General features: G+C 39.9%; 5 protein-coding genes across 6 annotated transcripts; all 5 read right to left on the bottom strand.

The window, feature by feature from the left end:
* Positions 1-4,408: 4,408 nt before the first annotated feature.
* LOC130696153 (lipase lipl-1-like) lies at positions 4,409-6,285 on the bottom strand. The gene is made up of 7 exons (XM_057519231.1): positions 6,140-6,285; positions 5,839-6,037; positions 5,619-5,736; positions 5,312-5,555; positions 5,071-5,229; positions 4,918-5,002; positions 4,409-4,839 (listed from the first exon to the last, which is right to left on the bottom strand). The coding sequence occupies exons 1-7, from the start codon at positions 6,251-6,253 to the stop codon at positions 4,544-4,546; spliced, it is 1,215 nt and encodes a 404-aa protein (XP_057375214.1). The 5' UTR covers positions 6,254-6,285; the 3' UTR covers positions 4,409-4,543.
* A 47-nt stretch (positions 6,286-6,332) lies between these two features.
* On the bottom strand, positions 6,333-8,833 carry LOC130696138 (lipase 3-like). Its single transcript, XM_057519213.2, has 8 exons — positions 8,605-8,833; positions 8,025-8,229; positions 7,839-7,953; positions 7,511-7,763; positions 7,267-7,425; positions 7,059-7,143; positions 6,844-6,989; positions 6,333-6,769 (listed from the first exon to the last, which is right to left on the bottom strand). Exons 1-8 carry the CDS (start codon positions 8,815-8,817, stop codon positions 6,617-6,619), a joined length of 1,329 nt encoding a protein of 442 aa, XP_057375196.1. The 5' UTR covers positions 8,818-8,833; the 3' UTR covers positions 6,333-6,616.
* Positions 8,834-10,513: 1,680 nt separating this feature from the next.
* On the bottom strand, positions 10,514-13,079 carry LOC130696135 (gastric triacylglycerol lipase-like). The gene is made up of 10 exons (XM_057519209.2): positions 12,703-13,079; positions 12,354-12,555; positions 12,250-12,276; positions 12,078-12,165; positions 11,917-12,002; positions 11,678-11,838; positions 11,364-11,522; positions 11,129-11,213; positions 10,896-11,041; positions 10,514-10,789 (listed from the first exon to the last, which is right to left on the bottom strand). Exons 1-10 carry the CDS (start codon positions 12,982-12,984, stop codon positions 10,637-10,639), a joined length of 1,389 nt encoding a protein of 462 aa, XP_057375192.1. The 5' UTR covers positions 12,985-13,079; the 3' UTR covers positions 10,514-10,636.
* Positions 13,080-14,140: 1,061 nt separating this feature from the next.
* LOC130696139 (gastric triacylglycerol lipase-like) lies at positions 14,141-17,306 on the bottom strand. 2 transcript variants are annotated; one of them, XM_057519214.2, is made up of 11 exons: positions 17,052-17,306; positions 16,007-16,214; positions 15,892-15,930; positions 15,740-15,815; positions 15,583-15,669; positions 15,342-15,498; positions 15,112-15,273; positions 14,950-15,034; positions 14,755-14,875; positions 14,661-14,688; positions 14,141-14,574 (listed from the first exon to the last, which is right to left on the bottom strand). In XM_057519214.2, the coding sequence occupies exons 1-11, from the start codon at positions 17,253-17,255 to the stop codon at positions 14,422-14,424; spliced, it is 1,320 nt and encodes a 439-aa protein (XP_057375197.1). In that variant the 5' UTR covers positions 17,256-17,306; the 3' UTR covers positions 14,141-14,421. The 2 variants fall into 2 exon arrangements, with proteins under 2 accessions (XP_057375197.1, XP_057375198.1); XM_057519215.2 differs by lacking the exons at positions 14,141-14,574; positions 14,661-14,688 and having other exon boundaries at positions 14,946-15,034; positions 17,052-17,305.
* Positions 17,307-17,841: 535 nt separating this feature from the next.
* LOC130696137 (gastric triacylglycerol lipase-like) lies at positions 17,842-20,564 on the bottom strand. Its single transcript, XM_057519211.2, has 12 exons — positions 20,477-20,564; positions 20,043-20,215; positions 19,873-19,961; positions 19,391-19,595; positions 19,209-19,326; positions 19,043-19,128; positions 18,819-18,976; positions 18,564-18,725; positions 18,409-18,493; positions 18,210-18,340; positions 18,133-18,147; positions 17,842-18,062 (listed from the first exon to the last, which is right to left on the bottom strand). The coding sequence occupies exons 2-12, from the start codon at positions 20,170-20,172 to the stop codon at positions 17,910-17,912; spliced, it is 1,332 nt and encodes a 443-aa protein (XP_057375194.1). The 5' UTR covers positions 20,173-20,215; positions 20,477-20,564; the 3' UTR covers positions 17,842-17,909.
* Positions 20,565-21,125: the final 561 nt, after the last annotated feature.

The following is a 21,125-nucleotide window of genomic DNA, read 5'->3' on the forward strand; positions in this document are numbered from 1 at the left end:
TTTTCCTATTGTTTTCGTTTTAATCAAAGTGAGCTTTCTCTCCATACAGTACGTCAAAATGTCTCATTTTCAAAGCTCTGAATTCCAACGGCATTTCGTTTCCGCAATCTTTCTCCAGCTATCCTTTAGGTTCTCTAATCCAAGTGAATGCCGCGTGCTAGCCTTTCGCTCTAAACATTCGTCAGGTAATTGGTTCCACTTACATTACTCACATGTCGCTAATTGCTTTAATGTTTTAACATTTTTTTGTGTTCATGATTGCACGAGATCCAAATCATCTCTTTACATATGAATTTATATTTTCTTGTTTTGGGAAATTTATTCGTGGTATTTGTTTTTTTTTTAAAGAATCTTTTGCATGTCAAAAATATTTTAAAAACCACTTTATCAATGCATCTTACCCTTAGGGACTGCCCGGTGCCAAAACAAAACACAGACTGACAGTGCCAAACAGATGTTGCGGAAAAAAAGTGTCACATAGAGGTTGCCAAAAAGAAAAAGAATTTGTTTAGAATGCGAGATTTAACGATTAAAAGCCGTGATGCTATCCGGGTCAAAACACTCTTGCTGCCGATCAAAGGTATACATAGTCTCTTGCTTCTTAGGATGGTCGAGATACAGCCACTCTGCATAACCCCCGCATCTGAGATGCTGGCCAACCTGACTTTTCACACGCACATATTCTTGATGCCTACTGAAATATCATCGACATCAGTCATCGCTGTCCACCAAAAATCCCATTGCAGATTTGTATTTTTTATTTCTTCTTAATATACAGTACGTATTTTATTTTTGCGTGAGGCTCAAAACGAAATCTTACCAACAACTGGTAAGGTGATAACGAATAAAAAAAAAGAAATACATTTCTTCAACGGAGCTTTCTTTTTCTACACGGCCATTTAAGAGTCACGTGAAAATAACACTACAAGTAGGGCTACGTCGTTCCCGCGTGCCTGCTCCAACTTCCTGCCGATAGCCTCCTTATCTGCCAAATCACGACAGGCATAATTTGTGGAACCCATGTCGTCAAATACCCCCCCCCCCTCCTCCAAAAAAGCGACATAAAAAAAAAAAAAAAAGCTCAGCATATCCTAAAAGCCAATTGAGAAACAGGTCGGCGGTGTCACGGTGCAACGCATCCAGCGATACATCACTAGCAACGGGCATGGCACACTGGATGTTCCGTTCACTGCGTCCATTTCTTACACGTACTTTTCCTCTTGGTTGGCTATGAAAAAAAAAAAAAAAAAAAACCCTCACGATACTTGGAGTTTCGTGATCACTCCACAAGCCATAAGCATACAGCCATGCACGCAATGTGCATAAGAAACTGTGTCGTAAAAAGTCGTATACGAAAAGGCGGGGAGATCGGCGATGGCTCAAGGTAAAAACGCAATGATCGTGTACACGCGTAACCTCTTATACCGATGTACCCCAATAAATGAAACGAAAATGAGGGAAGAGAGCATGACGTGACAACCTGATGATTAACCAAACATGTCTGGCGGGGATGTAAATACAGCGGGAGATGATGTAGTCGTTGATGATTTCCTTCGGCCGACTCCACCGTCCTTGAAGGCCCTGGGACAAAAGATGAGCTTGTCTAACTTTCATTTTCATCTTTTCTCTTCGCTCTCTCCGGCTCTCTAGCTCGGGTTCATAGCTTTAAAAAAAAAAAGTCCTCCTTTCTCCTGTTTATGTGTTATTTCACCGTGGCCAATCCAATAGCGGCTACTGCGGACAAAAGAGGTCTTGCCCTATTCTTTTTCTCTGTCTCTTTCTCTCTCTATCTATGTCTCCTGAATACATTATCGAAATGGCAACGATAGACACATCTCTTCTAGCTAATGACACTTCTTTTTTTCTTTTCTTTCTTTCATTCGAGGACCCTGTAGTTCGGCGTAACGTTAGTGCATATAGCCATAGGTTTTTGACGTGACGAAGTCTATCGCAGTCGAACGAGGAAGAGGTTTAAAGAAACAACACCGTAGCATTTTCTATATCGTGTTTTTTGTTTTGTTTTTTGTTTTGTTTTTTTTTTGGAGAAAAGAAAACGCTGATTCAATCTCAATAGCTAGCGCCTTTTAAGGGACGAGATATAGGAGAATGCAAACATAGTTGCCAACATAAGGAAAAGATGGAATACTTTGGCGTTTGGTGCCAGCATACGACACGACACTTTCCATTTTTTTTTTTCTTTTCTTTTTTCGTTCATTTTTATCTCTGGCCTTTCTACATCCACGCCGGACAAAGAGAAGAATCAAGAGATTTTGATTGCTTCAATGTGCCGTCGTCAAAATGAAAAAGAAAAAGTTAAAAAAAAAAAAAAAAAAAAAAAAAAAACACGATGTTTTTTTTTTTTATCATGATTTTTTTTTATTTGGAGACGCCGGAAATATGATGATGAATATACCATCCATAATAGCTCTCTCTTTTTTTTGGGCTTCTCTCCCCTTGTAATTACCTATTGTTCTCGGAAGGCTGAGGCGGCCGGACAGCTCGCATCAGTACCGCATGCATCGCCGGCTCTAAGGGGAATGCCTTGTCTCTTCCTTGTGATGAGCGATGAGTCGGCCATGTTCCATTAATTTTTGAGTTCTTATTTTCTCTTGTATTTCTAAATCAATTTTTCTTTTTCTTATTATATTCCAGTCTTCCTTTGAATCATCGCTAAATTTTTCGAAGTTTAAAAAACAAGGTCGGGTTAGCCATGCAAATCATTTCATCCCGCTAACGATAAAGAATTTCTGCCAGCCCGCCCCAAGCGACCCAGACGATCTTTGCTGGCCAACTTTGACTGGGTCACTTGGCCATCGGCTTGCATAATTTTGGCATGACAAATGATTCACGTACGTAACGCACGCATTTTGGAATTATGTGATCATCGTCGATTAGAGGATAAAAATCTGAGCTCCGGACGAGACACGGTCCGCCTTCTCCAACCCAGAAATGAAACGTCGTTTTTAAACAAAAGCCGTCATGCAAGTAAAATATTATTTAAAAAGCTGCAAAATAGTCAGAGTAATGAGAAACAAGGAAATCAATGCGATAAATAACACAAGCAAATCCGCCAAAGGGCGTTATATGTCAAGAGTTAAATTGTACTTTCGTTTATTGGTAAGCGCACGATTTCGACATCTCAAGCATTTTTGCCGAATGTTGACGCAACTAACCGTGTAGATGCATGCATATTGGCTGCAACAGTATTCATGCTGCTGTTAAACACGCGAATAAATTACGTCGGGTCTGATTTAAATTCAACAATGTATAGTATGAAATAGAAAAGGCATGTCGAGGGGAAAGTTGCAAACACCGGAGCTGATCTGCTGATATAATGCGTCTTCTCTCTCTCTCTCTCTCGCTCTTTCTCTCTCTCTCTTTCTCTCTGCTACAGGCTTAAGTAGGCTTTGTATTTGCGCTTTATTTTTTTTTTTCTCCTGGACATTCCTACCATGGCGAAGTGTCGTCCGTTGCTCCTGGTATTGAACGAAAGAACAGAGAGAATAAAAAAAAAGAAAAAAAAGAAAAGAAAGGTCACACACACAGTTAATGCGGCAATGGACGACCTCTTCGAAGTTAAGATCTTATTGTATGTGCATCAGCCAAAAACGGGAAAACCTGATTTCTCCTAAATATCGATACGGATATCATTTGGATTTTTTCTCTCACCGAAGTCTCTCTCTCTTTTTTTTTTTTTCGCTGTTTCTTCGTCTTTCTCTCTCTCTCAGTCGCTTGTACGTTCCCCCTCTATCTTTTTGCATTTTCTGATTGCACGATGGATCGTAAATTCGAGAAACCTTACTGCGCAATCGAAATGCCGTGAATTTTATGATCTGTCTGCCGGTTACAAAACACACTGCGCTGCGCAGCTCTGCCGCATCCTTTCTTTTTTCTTCAATTTCAAAACAACCGTAAGAGAAAGTATGTTGCCACTCCCATGATGATTGTCACGCGCGTCAGCTCCTTCTAGCGGCGTGAATAAAAGACTGGCTCGTTTCGGCCGGAGGTTTTGATTTTGAATACGTGGCGGCACGAGGCGTTTTGGCACACTGAACGACTAAAGAGCGTCCCATTCACGTGACATCCCGACGCCATAAAGCCAAGAATTGAGGACTTCCAACGGCTATCTATGTCTCCAGATGACACATATCTTTCGGCAGAATGGTTTATGACCAGCTGATAACAATCGGGGTGCTTTTATGACTCCATCTGTTTGTTGATGGAGACTCTCTTCGCAATGTTTTTATACTAGCAGAAGTCAAAGTCTACGAAAAAAAATTTATATTAAACGTTCTTTCGTTCAAATGTCTGCAGTTCGCTGGGTTTTTTTTTTTTTTTTATAAAGCATGATATAAATCATGATACAACAATACCAAAATAAGGAGGAAAAAGGAAATACAAATATTCGTAAAAGGCAAGGCTGCTCTATAGATTTATTGAAGCGTCACCATAAACGCAAAAACTAAATTTCCAAGAATCGATCATAAGGCATAGAAGGTGGTCCCTTGTTTGTGAATTGTGTCGTCCCTTGTCACGTTCTTTTTCACGGTTGGGGTTTGATGGGCAGATTGGCAAGGATAACATCATTGACGAGCTCTTTGACATGGATAGCCCAGAGGAAGTCAAGGTGATTAAAAGGAGCAATGTGGATACTCTCTCTCAAATTGGGAAATTGAGATTCGGCCCAAGCGACATCGACAGGATCGGCCAGCCAGTCGTTGTCACCCCAAAAGGTGATCATAGGTGCTGTGACTTTGCCTGCGTTGTACAATGGCGGTGTTTCCTGCCCGTAATTGTTTGCGTTGCCCAATTTTCCAAAATCATAGTGCGCGTAATAAGCTGTTTCCAATTTAAATAAGAAAAAACGAGTCCAATGGTTGACTTGATGAGCTAATGACGCGATGATAATTTACATACCATAATTATACTCTTGAGCGTAGTGAAGCATATTTTGAACACTTGTTCCAGCTGGCGTGTGCGACACAATAAGCGAAATTAAGCTCTGGAAAACAACACAGCATTCAACGTTTCAACTTTCATTTTTTTTGGTTTATGTGTGACAAAGTTTACCGGGTCGAGTTCTGATATATCCGGTCCGCATATAAGGAATAGAATGCTTTCGCAAATAATAATACTAGTGCTATTAACTTGACATTCTTCTTGACCCATCAAATCAAAGAAATCGCTGCTCGGTAGGAATTCATCAATGCCAAGCAAGTTGGCAATAACCTGTATTAGAAAAGAGAAACAAACGCTGCTAGTTATATTTCCTGTTATTAAACATTTAAGAATGAAAAAAAAAAAAATTCGCCTCCAGGTTATCCGCGTATGGAGCAATCAGTCGCAAGGGGCTCCTCATATGAGCAACGGTGGTTATGGGGGCCAGAGCAAACATCATATTGACTTTCTCATTAAGGTCGGGATTGGTTTCCATCGCTATGTAGAACGATAAAGTTCCTTGCGAGTGTCCAACATAGCTCAAAGTTGCTTGATTCGTGTACGCTAAAATATATCGCAAATTGGCGGGTACGTCATACTGGCCAATTTGATCAAACCTTATGTAATCAAACATTATTATATTTATGTTCAAGAGTTCATTTTTGTTCATTAAACCTTACGAAAAATCCCAAAAAGAAGAATCATTGTCTGGACTAAGGGTGGTGTGATTGCGGCCATAGGTATTACCTCGGACGGCTCCAAGCCATACGTCATATCCAGCGTCAGCCAGTAAGTAACCTACAATTATAAAATGATTTAATAGAATTTTGCATTTTTTTGTGTGTGTGTTTAAAACCAGTACTAGACTCAAGATAATAGTTTTTCAAAAAATACACTTGCCAAGGGCACTTTCGGTGTGTCCGATAATCCAATCAGCTGATGATGATAGTAAGCCATGCTGGAGGAATACCACCGGTTTGTTGGGAGCAGGGCCCGAATATTTCCCGTACGGAATACGTTGCGCTTCAAGCAAATATCCGTCCAATGTTTCGATGTAATGTAGCTCCACCGGGTAGCCTCGATTCACAATTATTTCGGCCTGTTTTAAGTTTTTTTTTTTTTTTAAAGATTTTCAGATTTTCAAAAACGGCTTATTGTGTCAATTTAAGTGTATCTGTCAATACTTAAGTTATTCAGTTACCGTAGTCATGTAAATTTCTTCATCACCACGGCTGGAATGGTGACGACCCTTTTCAAGTAAGGGCGAAGCATTCGCCAAACCTAGGACTACAAAAATAACTCCCAATGCTCGCATTTTCACCCTCAAAACTGAACATTACATCTTAGTCCGTCACACTCATACTTATATAGCCCTGTTATAATCGTCACGCATTTCAGTTATCAACGGTTCATGTATAAACAATCAGGCGAGGGAATAAAGATCGGCGTAAAAAAAATGATAAATAAAATAAAAGTCTCGCTATATCCAAAGGGGTGACTGGCAAGTTTGACATTTTGTTTTATCCAATCACACAATCATATCAAACAAACAATGGAATCTACTATAATCAGTCATATCTGGAGTGTGCTTTGCCTTATTTAACTCCATTCGATTCAAAACAACAACTAGCAGCTAATCGCAAGTGCATTGAAAGCAAAATAACTAAGCCGGATTTTGTTACGTCGGTGGTGGCAAAATGCTGAAGATTTTGCTGTAGATAAGCCTGTTGTTATCTTTCGCCCACAGGAAATCAAAATGATTATAGTGCGTGTCTTTAATCTTAATCAATTGTTTCACATTTGGCAATCTCTGTGAAAGCCAAATAACGTCCTAATAACAACAAGCAAAACTTGTTAGGAAGGTCTTTTTTTTATGATCACTTGTATACGATTTAAAAGGTGTACCTTACTTGTCGACAGATAATCACTTGCTCCATAAAAAAGATAGACGGGCGCTATGACTTTGCTCAGATCATATGGCGGTCGCTTTGGCGTCCCATAACGCTGTATGTTTCCAAACAGCCCGTAGTCGTACGGACTGAAATTTTCCCCTTCAAAAATGAATTGTCATTAGACGTCGTCGAGAAAAACAATAAGATGTCTTCAATTGTTTTTGTTACCTGAAAGGTGGTTCATAACAAAATGACTTAAGGTGCGGACTGATGTCCCTGCTGGTATATGGCCGTCAATCACTGGCAAAAGATTCTTAATATAAAAAAGAAAAGGAAAGGTAGTTGTTCAAATTTTGTTACACTTCCCCACATTTTTTTTTCGTAACGCTTCGATAAATTTAAAAACAAAACAAAAAAAAAACAATATCTGGCTTACCAGATCAAAATGGCCATTGTCATGCCCGACGAGCAGGAACAGAACGTTGAGGCACATCGCAGCGCGCAAATAGCTTTTCCGGCAAAACATTGCTCTTACTCTGTTGAATGGCATGTCATTGAACATGAAATTTCGGACCCTTGCAATTCTGAAAAGAAACTGTTCATGCCCTCGAGTAATTATTATTTTTTTTTTAAGTATTATTTCAAAATAATGATGTGTCCGTAGTTGATCTCGATCGAACCTCAATATGTTTGCCGAAAGGAGCTATGGCTCGCAAGACGGGACTTGCAATGTTCGCCAACGAAGCAGCCGGTGCTAAGGCTATCATCAACTCGATTTTGGAGTTGAGCTCTGGATGAGCAACCATGGCGACGAAAAACATGGAAGCTCCCATAGAATAACCTATGTAAATCAACTTCATTTCTGGCCTTCCGTTGCGGGCCAGAATGAATTGAATGACGGCGGGTATGTCGTATTTTCCCATTTCATCCCACCTTGACAGCAGGCATATCAATCGTCATTTAGCCGACCATTAAATCAAGTCATTTCACGGAAACGTAAAACCTTACGAGAAATTCCAAAAAGCCTCTTGGGATGGATCGAATCGCTCATGCTTCCGTGAATACGTGTTTCCGCGAGCGTTCGAAATCCAGATATCATATCCCAAATCCGCCAACTGAAATGCTTTGGCCAAGACGAAATTTTTTTTGAGTTATCGAAATATGTTTAAAATAAAATAAAATCATAATTGTTACCTAGGTTACGATCGGTAGGGCTGATCAGCCAGTCAGCTGAGCTGCCGAGAAATCCATGCTGGAAGAGGATTGGTTTGCCGCGAGGACGTGAGTCTGCGGCGGAGTTCTTACCGTGAGGGATACGATGAAGCTCTAGGATATAGCCGTCCTCGGTAACCACTGAATAGGTTTCAGCTGGATAACCGCGACCAGTTATAATTTCAATCTATGCAATAACGAGTTGGATTTCTCACTCGCTACTTAATGTGCACAATGTATGCGTCGTGCGCTTTTGACTAGAGTGTAATCGTAAAATACGTTGCTATGTCGAACTGAACCAAAAATTAAAATATTATATTTGAATAAAACAGTTCTAATTGAAATTTTAAATTAATTCGAGCAAGATCTTTCGAAGATTGTTAATCAATAGAATAAACAGAAATTTTAAATAATTTGTCGTGCAGCTTTAGCTATCAACGTAACGTTAATAAGAAAGGGCCGATTTTATGCGCTCAGTTTGCTCTTTGCACAATGAAAGTGAAATTCCAGCATTCAAATAGACGTTCACATTACAAATCGTTGATAAAAAATTTCATTTTACCGAGGTCATCCTAGCTTCGGGATCCTCTGGAACGGGAGTTTTATTCCTTGTTTGGCCCATCTCCAAATAGGACGTGTTTTTATCAAACAGAGCATTGGCTGCCCGTGATAACCACTGATCACTAAACCAAGAGTAGCTCGGCTTGCGATTGAATAGTCCACGACGCTGCCGGTTTGTTCGAAGGGCGTCAACAGGCATAACGGGTAGCGTCATGTGCGCGTCCGCTAGAATCATTACCACAGACACAATTAAAACAATACGAGAGTTCATCACTTCTAGTTGTGAAATACCGCGTATATACCGTAGCGGCACCGAAAAACGTTTCAATAAGTTTTTACAAACTTTTTAAACTGGCAAGTCTGCTAAGGTGGTAGACGACTCGTTCCAGCATGCCGTTGCAATGCTTACCGAGTACGTACTGCCATTGGAATGAACAATTTCTTCTAATACGATTTCTTACATATCAACCCTTGCAGCAGTCTGTCATTTGCTGTTTATTATGTAAGCTTGGTAACAACAAAAGAAAAAACAAAAACCAAGAAAGATCATATGTAGAAAACCATGAATGTACTGCTGGCTATGTTTTATCGAACGGGGTGTACGCGTTCGCATTAGAAATTCAGTCAAGGTAGACCATAGAACTCATGTTTCTGTGGCCAGTAATATGGGACTTACACGTGTAATCAGGTCATGATGGACCCGTTACCTCTGTGCCTTTAGGATCCTTCCAAGTGCTTTGAGGGGCTAAGAATCTTATGATTGCATACCTATTTTGTAGGGTACTTTAAAATAAACATCTTCCAAAATCATTTCCGTTCACAGAAGGCAATCATTTGCTAATTAAATCGGGTCAAAGATGATTGCTCATATTTTGACGAGCTGTTGCCTCTACAATTTCCAGTTCCGTAGGAAAAAGTATTGTTTAACAGCCTGTTCTTGGGTTTCCCTAAGTATCAGAAATGAATAGGTTAAAGCTCCAAAATTTCGGAATCTTCTGGTTCTGAAATACAGATGTTATGTTTTAGTTGCGTTGCCAGAAGCCGCAAAAAGAAAGGCTTGGACAACTTGCCAGTAATTAATGCATCGCTCTAGTTTCAAGACTGAAATACATTCCATTGGCATTTGGCAAAGTCTGTTTATAGCCATGACATTCTTCCGAAAATGGTACTCATTCACTGGCACTACCACCACAAACCCTAACAGCGCGTTATGCGCACCCGGCTCATATACTCGAAACCGGAAAGCGTGAGAACATAGTCAAGGTAAGGAGCTCTGCGCTAGATTTGTATGCAAATGATTTTAGGTCAAGACATTGACTGATGAATCCTAATAAACTAAGCAATAGGCAGATCATGTTATATACCATGCAGTGCGATGCTACAACTTGATTGATTTTTCTTTCAGTCGTCGGCTGAACTTTTGAATGAAACTTGGATGTTGAACTACGCATTCTGCATTAAGGAAGTCTATAACTCTGATGTACATGCACGTGATCGCTTAACAGGCTTTTTGTAAGTCCTTGAAATAGCATTTAAACGAAAATTACATCTACGTTCACTTAAAAAGCGAACTGACTTCAGAAGGGCCTCGATAGTATTACCTAACAATTCAACGAACAACTGGAACACAAATAAACTCAGTTATTATTTTTGTTGTTGGCTTAATTGAAAGTCTAACAATGTTACTAAAAATAAGTATAGTTGTTATCTCTTACATGGCACCATAGGATTCCTGAAAGAAATGTTCACGAATTCAATGTGCAATTTGCATTTCAAAATAAGAACATAATCTGATATCGGGATATGTATTGGGCCTCGTCATACTCATCTTAGACTTAGGTTTATCTGTTTCTCCTTTCTTTCTATTATTAAAACATAATGTAGAAACACTTGGATCGTTGCTTCCTCTCGAGCCACTTGAACATACCCCAGCAAATAAAAAAAAAATTCATAAAGAAATAAATAAAAACCTTCAGTTGTGCGCAAATAAATTATCCAGGCTTCTGGCATCACTTTCTCTGATACGGAAATCACTAGACCGGTGAAGGGAGGAGCGATATTACTCGGTCGTAAATAAGCCGATTGTTGTTCTTTCCCCACAAGAAGCTCACATGGTTATATGATTTATCATCAACCATGATAAACTCTTTGACATTGGGTAACTTATCGGCTAACCATCTCATGTCCTTCGCAAGTGGACAAATCCAAAAATAGCCAAAAAGAACGGAGAATTAATGATTAAACCATAGTGATATCGAGAAGTCAATGCAGATGACTGACTCAAACACATACCTCTGGCACAACCAGACGATCATTTTGACCGTAAAACAAATAGACCGGAATGGTAAATTTGCTGAGATCGTAAGGTGGCGGCCTTATCTTTCCGTAGCGGAGATAATTGCCCAACAGCCCATAATTATAAGGAATGAAGGTGGCCCCTAAAGGTAATCAGTACTATAAGTTAATTTTTAAAAATACCTTAAATCCAACAGATGCAGGTATGACAGGCTTTTAAACAAACATACCTGAATTGTGGTTCATCACGAATTGGGCTATCGTACGGACCGAAGTGCCTGCTGGGGCGTTCCCGTTAATGACCGGCAGCATCTCCTAAAATGTGAGTACATTATGATTAGTAAATTTTTTTTTTATTCGCTACTGACAGACAACACAAATTCTTATTTTACACAAATACATAACATACGTTTTTTTTTCATTTTTTGATTAAAGTCGATTGGTTTAAAACAACCAGTTACTTACCACATCCAAGTTACCGATATCGTCCCCAGCGATAAAAAACAGAAGGTTTCTGCAAAGGCTAGCCCACGCGAAATTTTTCGAGCAGAATCGCCGTTGAAAGTATACAAGCGATGATTCTTGAGAGAGGAATGCACGGGTCCGAAGAAGTTTCAGCATAAACTGCATTTTTCAAAACAAAACAAAAATTAAATTACTAAAACCGTGCTGAAATTATGACTGACGTTTTGTGTCTATTGTTTTTCACAGTGTTCGTAATTCCTTATTTGTATATTTTATCTATTCATTGAGTTTTTTTTTTGAGTGGCTTTGTTGACCTCAAGGTGTTTGATAAATGGACCTGCTATTCGAATAACAGGACTGGACGCACGTGCCAAAGAGGTCGCCGGAGCAAACGCAAACATCATTTCGATTTTCGAAGCAAGTTCCGGAAACGTGGAGATTGCTACAAAAAGCATGCTGCATCCCATGGAATGTCCTTTAAATAGAACAAGAAATAATGACGTACTTGTTTGCATACAACGAAACAGAAAGCGCAAGAATAAAACAAAATTACCCATGTAAATCAATCGATCGCGCTTCGTCTTGGCAATAATGAAGTTCAGCACTGCCGGAATATCGAATTTCCCCATTTCGTCCCAACTGCAATTAAAAAAAAAAATAGAAAATTTTTATACTTTGTTGCAACTTTTTATGAACAGACAAAGTTATACTAACGAAAAATTCCAGTAGGCGTCCTTATTTTGATTCAGGGTCTTGTGCTTGCGCGAGTAAATGTTTCCTCGAGCATTGCCGAGCCACACGTCTAACATTCGTTCATGGCCATCGTAATAATCTTCGTTTAACTGTGAGTCATTCTACCATATTTTTCATTAGCATATAATATTACCGTAACCGCGGTCCGCTAGGATGAAGGCTGTATAACAGAAAACGCACAACATTCAGTTGGGTCATTGAATCATGTGAAACAACAATACGGGTTTCAAATGTTACCTAATGATCGATTGGAAGGACTAATCAACCAATCTGCTGACGAACAAAGAAGCCCGTGTTGTAGAAAGACGGGTTTACCGGTCCCCAAGTCGGATGTCTGACCTTTCCTACCGGGAATTCGATGCACTTCCAGGATATATCCGTCTTCAGTCGTAACAGAATACGAAGCTACTGGGTAACCCCGATTCACGATGATTTGAACCTAGACGCGGGAAAGTTCAAAAAAAACTTTGGCTTATAAAAATATGTCGAATATCGAAAACTATCCCTCGAGCAATGATGAGCATCGATGTGGGACAAGGTAGCAGACACTGCCGGGATTTAGCTCATCACGTATATGTGTGTTTACCGAGTTCATGGTGCCTTCGTAATCGTAAGGCAACGCTGTTAAATTGACGAACTTGTCGTCGAGTTTCAGGTGCTTTTCTTTGTTGAATACGCGTCCACCAGGCAAATGGTGCCGCGCTTTGGAAATCACATTAGCAACGTCATGTATTTTATGACGAAAGAGGCTTGTGCCTTTCGCTAGGTAACTGGTCGCATTGAACACGGAACAATTAGCCGGTTGGCTCACGAAACACAGCACAAAGATCACAGACACTAGCACTGGCATTCTTGAGATGACAACCATCTCGAACACTTTCAGCTTAATTGAAATATATCCTAGTCGAGCAGCCACAAATGAATCCGGCTTGTTTAAAGCCCTTTTAGGTGAGATCACTGCGTCCTGATGCGACGCTAGCAACTACACTGAGGCTCAATTCCATATGCAAGTTTCTTTTAAAAAAACGGGCAAAATCTACCAGTGATAAGCAACCTGTTCAAGCTGCTCCAGCTGCGTAAAGGATACGTTTGTTCGATACGAAGAAAAACATCGAAATGCCAAAGGCCAAAGAAAGACGTTTCGGACACCACCCCAAAACGCATACAACGTGTATGCAAATTGTATTATACTGACTGGCAAGTTTTTTGTTTCACCGTATTTTTGCCGAACTTCTTTTCAACGGCCTTGGCACAAACTTGGTGCAAACTCTTCACTGGGGTTTGGTTTTTTTTTCTTTAAATGTCTGTAGCCAGCAGCTATAAACATTGCTAGCCAGCAAACCAAGCAATATTACGTATTCAATGCATTAGGTTCAACACTGAACACTCCCTATAACTTTGGCAGCGATCTTGCTAAACTTTTTGTGGACGTGCCAAAAAAAAAAAATCTCCGGCTATAAAAAAAAAAATAATGTACTCTGGTTGCCCTTTTAAAGACGAAATGCCGTTCGAAAAAGAAGTGAGAAAATTAAACCGGATTGGCAGCATGTACCGTAACACATTGTCACGTGATGACCTCGCAGTGCCAGTATGATGAATCTAGTTTTATTGCAATGCTTAGCGTGCAAAGTAAGGGCACGTATAGTAGTCAACGCTGGGCAAATGCATACGTGGTTAACGACCAAATGGTAGATCATAAAAACAGTAAAAAACAAAACCCCAACTGGTATGTAAGGGAAACCAGAGGCGATGGCTATGGTTTTGTATGCACGTCTGCTTCGAGCGTATTGGGGCTTCCATAAAACTACCCCTGTTACCTTGCTAAGGGCAAATCACGATCGCCCTTGGTTTCCGCATTAAGCTTGTTTAACCAACGGGCAAAGGAGTTCCATTGTTCTCTTTGCGGAACATGGAAATAACAAAGGGGTCAATAACTAAACAAACTCTTCTTCGCTGGCAAATCGGTTTACTTTGTATCGAGTTGAAAATAACTCACCAAATGTACTGAACATTGCTGCCACATTTAAAGCTCAACGTTTATCTATGCAAATGGAGTCAATTTTAACTTAGTATTTATTAAATATCATGTTTTCAAGATATCTTTGTGCATGGCATCGTTCACCCAGTATTTGTTTAATAAATAAATAATAATTCTCGAATGATTCATTCGGCTTTCCGATACATTGCCGCACAGTAAATAATTCAATCATAGCAGATCTCTAAACGAAACGAATATGGAAACGAAGATTAGCGCCGATGTATCTTCACTATCGGTACGCTGGATCACACAGGTAAACACTGCAAATCACAGTGCTGACGGCAAGCGGGATATGATTGGGTCGTACAGAATAGCGTTGTTGTCCGTAGCCCATAAAAAGTCAAAGTGATTGTACTTGTCATGGTCTACTCGTATCGATTGTTTCAAGTTGCTCAACTTCCCAGCCAACCATGCCACATCCTGCATTTGAAAGGGGCCAATACAAATGTAAATTAGTCTTCATTTTTGGAAAGAAGAAAATTAAAGTTCTGTTGATAAACAAATACTTTAGGAACGGTGAGCAGATCGTTTTCTCTGGAACATGACAATAGAGAATTATGTGATTTTACTGAACACTTTACGACCAAATAAAACGAATACCCATAGAAAATGTAGACGGGACACGTGACTTTACTCAGATCGTACGGTGGCGGCGTCGATCGCCCACCGTACTTTTGCATGTTACGCAGCCAACCGTAATTGTAAGGTATAAAAGTTTGACCTTGATAAAAAAAAAAGGATGAATTAATTTCGACCACATTATACATTTGATTGTGCATTTGTCCTTTCACATGCCTGAGTTGTAATTTTGGGCAAACTGCGTCGCCGTGCGAACTGAAGTACCTGCGGGGACATGACTGTCCATAACAGGCCACAAATCCTATAATTAAAACCCATTTTTTTATATGTGGCCCTATTTTTTTCCCCTAATTTTGAAAAATGTGTGCTCGTTTTTACCGGAGAAATATTTTGCAGGTCATCGTCTACCACTGCAAAGACAGGGTTTCGGCAAAACAATGTTACGTGATGGTCTTCTTCCCGACAAAACCTGTCCTGAAGCCTCGTGACCAAATCATCTGGCGTCATAAAAACGCGTGTTTGCAATAGCCTCAGGAGAAGCTAACGTAATAAACAAAAAATGGATGATCAAAAACTGTGGGCTACTTTACAGAAAATCGAGTACAAACTTCAAGTGGCACGACAAAGGGCGCAAAATAGCGGATGGGACTTCTCATGTTGGCTAAACTTGTTGCCGGCGCCAAGGCCATCATCACTTCGATTTTCTCGTTTAGCTCCGGGTGACTGATCATGGCTACGAAAAATATGGCACAACCCATCGAATGCCTTGTTCCGTTACGCCAGTTAATAACAAAACGTGAAAATTGTAAATGGAACTCAATGAAATTGAAATGTGACTTGCCGAGTTACCCAACATAGCTCAATTTCGTTTTTCCCGTTTTAGTCAAAATGTAGTTTATCTCCGACGGAATGTCGAATTTGCCCATTTCGTCCCACCTGTTTGATGTGATGGAAAAACGTGTTAGAATTACCTGTTATTGAATTACTGATTCAAGTTTCAATATACGAAAATCTCCAGTAGGCTTCGCCTGATGGGTCGAGACTGCTATGTTTACGTGAATAAACATTCCCCCTTGCATTGCCTAATTACAACTGTCTGGTGAATACATAAGAACTAGACGTGTACAGTAGGACTAGGGGAAAAAAATGGAGATTTACCAAGCCATACATCGAAACCCAAATCCGCTAAACGAAATGCTGTATATCGTTAAAAATCAATTATTTTTTTCACTTTCTTTTCACTTCAAAAACAAAATAGGCGAGAATGACTTACCGAGTGATCGATCAGAAGGACTGATGACCCAATCAGCGCTGCTGCTAGCGAAACCGTGCTGCAGGAAAACGGGTTTACCGAGCGGGACGTTCGAATTTGCCTGCTGGCCTTTGCCATGCGGTATTCTGTGAATTTCAAGAATATAGCCGTCATCCGTAACTACGGTGTGAGTTTCCACCGGATATCCCCGACTAGAGATGATTTCAACCTAACAGAACAGCAGTTATAGGCAAGGTATGATACGGAAACTATTAAAAATGCTTTCATTAAATTTAAAATAGGTCCTTAAAATAAAAGCGCATTTTGTTTTTCGCTGTTAGCAAAAGAGTTTTTGAATAATAAAAAAAAACAGGTGGTCTTAGTTTTGCATTGCATGCCATCTCTGAATATAATTTTTTTTTTTGCAAGTCACGTAATGATGGGCAATTTGTTTCTTGGCTACCGCAAAAACCCCTACCATTATTTGGTAACTGTTGTAGACAAGACAAATATTTGAAAACTGGCACAGGGAGGAAAAAAAAAAACGATTTCCTTCCATTTATTTACGTTTTCTTTTTGTCTACGGATATACCGTTGGACGATACAGTTTGTATTATATGGACACGGAAGCGCCTATCCAGAAAACAACATGGAACAAGGGACTGACCGCATTTACGTATGGTTAATACTACTGATATGCTGCCTCGCTTTTCACGTGACTTTATCACGAAGATTACCATGGCACGCATGAGAAACGATCTGAAAAGAAAGATGGAACCAGGAGCGGGAGCGTGAATAAAAATGTGCCGAGTCAGCATGAGAAGCTTGCCTAGTTGGACTCAGTCCTCGACTACCGCGTTCTACTTTTGCCTATACGTTGACCAATTTGGGAATACCTAAATGCCGATGGCATCCGCTCTACGGCGCACATTAACAGCGGACTCAGTTCATTACGTCTTCGTTTTTACGAACGACAAAGATAAGAGCATTCTTCGCTTCTAATAGTTCAAAGTAAAGCAACTGTTACCGTGGCTAAATGAAATTTTGAATATCAAGTTCAACTTACTGTTGTCATGGAAGACTCAGGGTTAGTATGTCGAGAATCCTGTTTAGGTATCGTCACCTTCGTTTTAGTCCACACATTTTTCAAGTTCACGAACGATCGCCACTTGGTTTTGCTAGTCGTGGTTAGTTTACCTTCACCGTCTGTCATTAGCACTACAATGAAGACGAAAAGCCGGACATGATCTGTCCGTAGCAATACAACCATCACTATCGAAACCAAATAGGATTGAGAACACTGAAGAACACTGAAAGAATAACAGTCGTTCTGCAAGGCTGGTATTGGACGACTGCGGCGAAAACATCAGTTTAGACGACTACTAACCGCGTACAGGCCAGTCGAGCTGGTCGAGCGGTTAAGCGTACCTTCAGGGTATTTTACCCTGGATCTTATACTATGGTGCTATTCTAGCGTGCCTTTCGTACACGTATGACACAACTGCTAGATGAAATCCACTCGGCACAGCTATTCTTCCTGAAGACCTAGAAACCTGAGAAAGTTGCTTTAAAGGGGCGTATCTTAACGTTCCGATAAGTTCCTATTTAAGACCCGGGCCAGGCAACAAGCCGGAAATCCTTTTTACAGAAGAAATGGCACTAGATAATCAATGGGATTGTAAAAACCAAAGTAGTCGGTCATAAATAGATACCCTGCAGGTGTATGGACAAAAGTGAATGCTAATTGTCTAAGTTGGTTCCCGGTCGGTTCACAGGGGCCGCGGGAACGTGCGGACCTATAATCTTCGTAAAAAAATCCTTTAAAAAGAAATTTTTATTACCGGTTGATTGTGTTCGTTTTCGTGTAAAAAAATTAGTTGGAAAAATCCCGTTGCTTATTATTAATTAAATCATTAATTAAGATTTAAGTGGCTTTGGGAAGAAGTGGAATGAACTTGTCGTATACAAGCCGTTTGGCATCCGTGGAAAATAGAAAATTGACGTGATTCCACTCCGGATCTTCAATCCGGGTAGAAGACTTCAAGTTTCCCAATTTTGAAGCCAACCAAGCGACATCCTGCCGCAAAAAAAAGGAAACAATTCTAATCAAATGGAAAAAGAACATCAAAGGAATGGTACTAACATACCGCTGGAGCAACAGCCTAATTACAAGAAACAGCAATTAATGTAACGAAAATGTTTTTAACTGAAAAAAATGTTATACTTTATCGCTTTCTCCCCAGAAAATATAGACAGCAGACGTGACTTTAGACAACTCGTAAGCAGGAGGAGTTTGCTGTCCGTAACGTAACAGATTTTCTGAAGGACCAAAATCATATCTTTGAAAAGTCTGACCTGCGTGATGAATAGCCAGATTTGAACTGAAATCATTAAACAATAATTCGCTCTAGAAAGAAGCTTACCAGCGTTGAAATTCTGAGCAAAATGTGCTGCTGTTCTCACTGAAGTTCCTGCTGGATTGTGGCCGTCAATCACTGGCAGAATATCCTTTACAAACAATGGACGAAGAACCCAAAGTTCAAGGTGAAAATTGTTCAACAATGTTAAGTGTAATTACCACATCGATACCACGATAGTTGTCACCAGTTGTGCTGAATATGGAATTTCGACAGATGGAGTTGCGCAAGATTAAATTAGGACCGCAGAACGTTTTCCGGAAATTGTTGGACGGAGAATCAACTGGTTCGTAGACACGGATCCCAAAAATCCGGTAAAATGCCTATTAAAATGGCAATCAAGCTTAATCGAAAAATGCCCTCCTGAATCAATAGATGGGCAGTCCAAACATTATTTGGATTTCTTATGTGTATACCACCAACTGGTTTATGAATCGCGCTTGATAGCGAATGCTAGTCTGAGCCTTCGCCATGGATGTTGCCGGTGCCAAAGCGATCATTATGTCTATTTTGGCGTTGAATTCGGGACGCAACGACATGCAAACGTAGAATACGGCACATCCCATTGAATGACCTTTTAAAAATGGAAAAGTACGCGCACATAAAAAGTAAGCAGGAAAAATGTTTAGAGGTTTCGTACCGACATAGCTTATCGTTTTGCGCCCGGTCTTATTAAGCACGAAATTGATAACGGCAGGAATGTCATAGTATCCCATTTCATCGAATCTTTTTTCGGTAAATTATTAAGAAACAAATATTACATCTGTCTGTATTTCTAGGGCGAAACCTAATTGAAGTTTACTTACGAAAAATCCCAGTAAGCGTCTTCCGAAATGTCCAAACTTGCATGTGCGCGCGAATAGGTATTGCCTCGAATATTGCCGAGCCACACGTCATATAAACCAGTATCAACCAGGATGTAGGCTATAAAGGGTTGGTAACACAATACAGGACAAAAAACGCGGTGTAAGGAATCAATGACACTCACCCAGGGCTTTGTCAACTGGGTTAATGAGCCACACATTGTCAGTGTTGAGAAATCCGTGTTGGAGATAGACGGGTTGTCTCTTAACACTTGGGTCGGATGATTGTCCTTTGCCATACGGAATTCGATGAAGTTCGAGAATGTAGCCGTCTTCGGTTGTCACTTTATAGACCTCAACAGCGTAGCCTCTATTACGAATGATTTCAACCTAGAAAATAACGTGTTTCGTGTTTCTTTTATATTTGCTATGCAATCAGTAATAAAAATACAAATCTAATTTTGATACTAACTTAACAATTAACAAAACTAAACCAAAACCAGTCAACATAAGCAATTTTTGGGGAGAAACTCTTAAAGCCAGCACAGTAAAATACATGCAAAACCAATATCTTATCAAATTCATCCTGTACAATTCGAAGTTTTGACAATTACCTTAAAAAATGTAATCGAAACAGTATTTTTAAATGTGATTTTAACGAATCTACCGTAGTCATCCGTGCTTCCTCGAGACTTCGACCGCTTGTAGAGAAATGTTGGCTGATGGCATTAGCGGACGACAGCTGCCTTGTGTCAACTGTACACAGGAAACATTTTGATACTAACAATCTACCCGAAAAATGTTCATCAACATTATCCTAGCCGGAAACCTAATTACCGATATCAACGTCTACAGCCTTGGTTCCATTTCGGAGAATTTGGTTCGATTGCGGTGATGGCACAGCTGCAATTAAGGTCCAGTAAATGTGTGCAATGATACAACAAAATGTGACCGTAGGACATTTCATAGCAAGGCTAATAACTACACCAAACTGATCGTGGAAATCAACGCTGAAAATAGAACATAAATGAATCAAAGAACTACAATAAGATTGTCCCGTTCACGATAGTCTTCCACGTGGCGAAATAATATTTACTTTCTAACGGTAAAGCGTTTACGTCATTTTTCTTATGAAGATCGTTCAAGAAAACAAAGAGTCAAAAGCAAACGGCCAGTAAAATATAACTGATTTCCGATTTTACTATTATTAATTCAAAAAACTATTACTAACAAACAAGCTAACTTGAAAAAAAAAATGGCATTGGCACTACCGATAGGAACGCACGAATTGGAATGGAAAACGCTTAAATTTTTCACTAGCTGACAATGTTACTTGCCGTAAGATGGGAAAGCACCCGATCCCGTTGAAGGCTTGCCACTAAACTGGTTGCGAACTGAACGATGCATCGCCGTGTACGTGTGTATGTGTGTGTAGATATTCGAATACCATATAAGTACCGCTATTTTTCTCAATCCAAGTTGATCGGCAACTAAAGCCGTCCTTGATTCGATCCGAGAAACATTTGGTTGATGCGGTTTCTTGGTTTTCGAATTGGTGGCACTGTTAGCAGGCAATTGCCAACCGTATTTATCAATGTTATATTGCGCTGTGCATTCGATGCTGAACGCAACGCAAAAATCGTCTTGGCTATAGTTAATTTATTAATACCTCCTTTTCAAGGATTCACTTGGTTGATGGGAAAAAGTTACAGTGAAAGAGACAAAAGAATAGACTCATTCATTTGGTAGTGGGTTAACTCAAATGTAATCAAAAACAACTAACAGAGATGGAGGCGAATATTTTGATATGACGTGTGCCAGTGAAGAACCCATTAGCAATCCAAAAGAGGTGGCACCCTCTTATTTCGTCAACCGTTATTTTTGAAGCCCGGGCGGATTAATTCCAAGACGCAAAAGAAA

Source organism: Daphnia carinata, chromosome 5 (assembly GCF_022539665.2).
Source record: "Daphnia carinata strain CSIRO-1 chromosome 5, CSIRO_AGI_Dcar_HiC_V3, whole genome shotgun sequence".
Lineage (NCBI taxonomy): Eukaryota > Metazoa > Arthropoda > Branchiopoda > Diplostraca > Daphniidae > Daphnia > Daphnia carinata.